General features: G+C 47.6%; 1 protein-coding gene across 1 annotated transcript; it reads right to left on the bottom strand.

Annotated features, from left to right (window-relative positions):
* Nucleotides 1-294: 294 nt before the first annotated feature.
* Nucleotides 295-2,114, bottom strand: LOC124694457 (expansin-A18-like). Its single transcript, XM_047227441.1, has 3 exons — nucleotides 1,988-2,114; nucleotides 1,593-1,911; nucleotides 295-619 (listed from the first exon to the last, which is right to left on the bottom strand). Exons 1-3 carry the CDS (start codon nucleotides 2,112-2,114, stop codon nucleotides 295-297), a joined length of 771 nt encoding a protein of 256 aa, XP_047083397.1.
* Between the last annotated feature and the right edge of the window lie 692 nt (nucleotides 2,115-2,806).

Below are 2,806 nucleotides of genomic sequence, written 5' to 3'. Positions count from 1 at the left end.
TAAACTTCCTAAAAGCATATATAGGGTTTGATGACGTCATAGATAAAGGCCCATGCAAATGTACTACGTCGGCCACAATGTGCCAATGCAGGATATAGCCGGCGAGGTAAAGCTTATGTGTATCAATTAATTCTTAAATTGAATATGAATATGAGACTTACAAGTTTACACTTCAATCTACAACCATTAATCAAATTAAACGAACAATGAATCAAGGAAGAGAAATGGAAGAAACAAATGTATGCATGAGAAGAGGAAGACAACAATGTCAAGGATTATTAGTGGCTTCATCGGTTAATAATCGAATTGCCGCCAGGTGGAGAAGGTCTGGCCGAAAAGCCAGCCGGCCGGGATGACGTTCTCGCAGACGATATTCTGTCCGCCGGTGGAGGTGATACTCAAGGAGAGCGTCTGCCCCATCAGGCCCGACATGCCCTGCCAAATGACGCCCCAGTTCCTGGACATTTGCATCCATCCGGTGTTGGTACCCTTCACTGAGATGCTTTTGATCGATCCGCTCCCGGCCACGTTGGTCACCAGCACCAGCTCGAAGTAGTTGAACCCTAGCATGGTGAATCGCAACCCTCCCGTCCAGCCCCGTCTCCAGGATATGGGGGCCCTGGTGCGACTTACAAAATGGGGATAATTTTTTTTTGTTCAAACTCAATAATAAAACAATATATTCTATACAATGCTCAAACATATATCAAGTTTTCATTCTAACATAGAAATATAGCACTAAAGTAATAACAAACCTTATGTTCTACCGAAAAGCATCATTTGTCTGGTATTTTTTGAAATAAAATCTTCAATCATATCTTTATAATTAATCTTCTCCAAGATATCATTTTCTCGAGTGCTATAGTCGTCAATCTACCGAGTCTTTCTTGTGTCATAGTAGAACGCATGTAGGATTTCAGCAACTTCGTTCTTGATTTGTCCTATTTAAGAAATTAACAAAATAAAGAATCATGAGTTCATGACAATATTTGTAAACAGATTACCGCGCGGCAGCTCTACAAATCCGGGGTTTCTCAACTGAAAGGGCAGCAAATTATTGCAAATCAGGTTTGTTTAACACTAAAAACAATTGAATCTGTTCTTACTCCTTACATGTGAAATTTAGGGCACGGTAGATTGGTAGGAGCGCTGTTGGTAGATTGGTAAACAACCACACATACCTGATCGGCTGTTCGCTTGGTAGACTGATGAGGTATTGAGGATCGGAAGGAGCAGCTGGGCACGCGGCCTCTCGCACGCCCACGCCGGCGCGACGCGGAACATAGCTACAGGAGCACTCCAAACGTCGAACCGATCTCGATCGCGATCGGGGACGCGAACGCCACGTCTGTATTCTTTTGGGCAAAAGATCGATGGTGCATTGTTGGGCTAGGCTGCTGAAAATGAGTAGTGGGCTGCAGAAAATCGGGGGCCTCTAGAATTTGGGGGCCCCTGATCGACCGATCTTCTCGATCGTGGCCATCGACGGGGCTGCTCCCGTCCTCCAGCATTTAACCCTGTAAATCCACACAGAGATCGTTAACTACCATGTGATGTCATTAATTGGTTGAACGTGAGATGATGGAGCTTACTGCTGATAAACTACGGGGATGATGCCGGCTCTGTATATGCCGATCTTCTCCCAGGCGGGCTGCGACATGTCGAAGTGGGGGCGGGGAGGGTTGCACCACCCGCCATTGTCGTTTGGAAGGTCATAGTTGGGAGGGCAGAGATTGGTGGCGGAGACGGTGATGGAGGTCCCGGGCTTGCACATAGTGGACTTGCCCTGGTCGCAGATGATGAGGTAGCACTGCCCGCACGAGGCCCCGTCGTTGAACAACACCGTGCTCAGTGCCGCGTTGTCGAGCCCGTACCCCTGGTCGTACAGGTTCGTGTACCCACAAGCACCACCTGCACCATGATCATCAGGACGTGCATACGCAAGCTAACCATGATCGATGCTCATCTAGCTTAACTACGTACTTACCCATTGTGCCAGAGCCGTCGCTGCCGCCGTAGAAGGTGGCGGTGCCCTGGAGCCAGCCCGACCTGACCACCGGCGCCGCCAACCACACCACCAACAGCTGCAGGATCAAGCGCTTCCCACCTGCCATATCTAGCTTCTCCTGATCCAACCCTGAACCGTACACAGAGAGATGATTGATCCTCGTAGGTGGATTTGGAGCCGAGGAATGATTACGACAATGGTGGTCGTTAAATAGCTCGAGGAAGAGATTAATTGTACGGTCGAGGCCGGACATACGGGGATGGATTCCGAAGGTTCGAGAGGAACAATTATACGGCTGTTCCAACCAACGATCGAATGCATGCATGCACATGGCTGCAACATCCACAGTTTTGACTTGCGCCTTCTAATCATTCGTTTTGCACCTCAATGTCGTGTCTTAAGTCTCCTCCGAAATGATAACGTTAACTAAACAACTAATCTGACATTCTTCCACGGTCTAACTGCGCGGCGATTCACACCAGAAGAAACGAATGCCTACACAACCGTTCAGTTATCGTCGGTACCTACATACGGACCGTTCAATTTTTAATTGAGTAGGCGAAAGCTAGCCCGATTACTATATCTTTTACTTCTTAGTTGATTGTTCTTCCGGTAGTTTGTGACGCTAGCAACCCCAAGTCTCCAAGACTCCAACTAACTAAAACTGTCGCTAACTGCAAGCTCAACTCCCGCTCGAATGCTTGCAGGGTTGCAGCTAACTGTATTGTCCACCTAACTACGGGATTCGAACTGAAATGACACTACATAGCATATTGATTGGAATATGACCGTTGGAAA

Source organism: Lolium rigidum, chromosome 3 (genome assembly GCF_022539505.1).
Source record: "Lolium rigidum isolate FL_2022 chromosome 3, APGP_CSIRO_Lrig_0.1, whole genome shotgun sequence".
Taxonomy (NCBI): domain Eukaryota; kingdom Viridiplantae; phylum Streptophyta; class Magnoliopsida; order Poales; family Poaceae; genus Lolium; species Lolium rigidum.
Note: the sequence above shows the minus strand (reverse complement) of the source record. Positions and strands in the feature narration are given on the sequence as shown.

What these genes read in the sequence shown, in the direction of transcription:
- LOC124694457 (XM_047227441.1), bottom strand. Translation starts at nt 2,114, where the DNA reads ATGGCAGGTGGGAAGCGCTTGATCCTGCAGCTGTTGGTGGTGTGGTTG. An exon ending in CGACGGCTCTGGCACAATGG is followed by an intron (nt 1,912 to 1,987) that starts GTAAGTACGTAG and finishes ATCATGGTGCAG; the next exon opens with GTGGTGCTTGTGGGTACACG. An exon ending in ATCCCCGTAGTTTATCAGCA is followed by an intron (nt 620 to 1,592) that starts GTAAGCTCCATC and finishes AAGTCGCACCAG; the next exon opens with GGCCCCCATATCCTGGAGAC.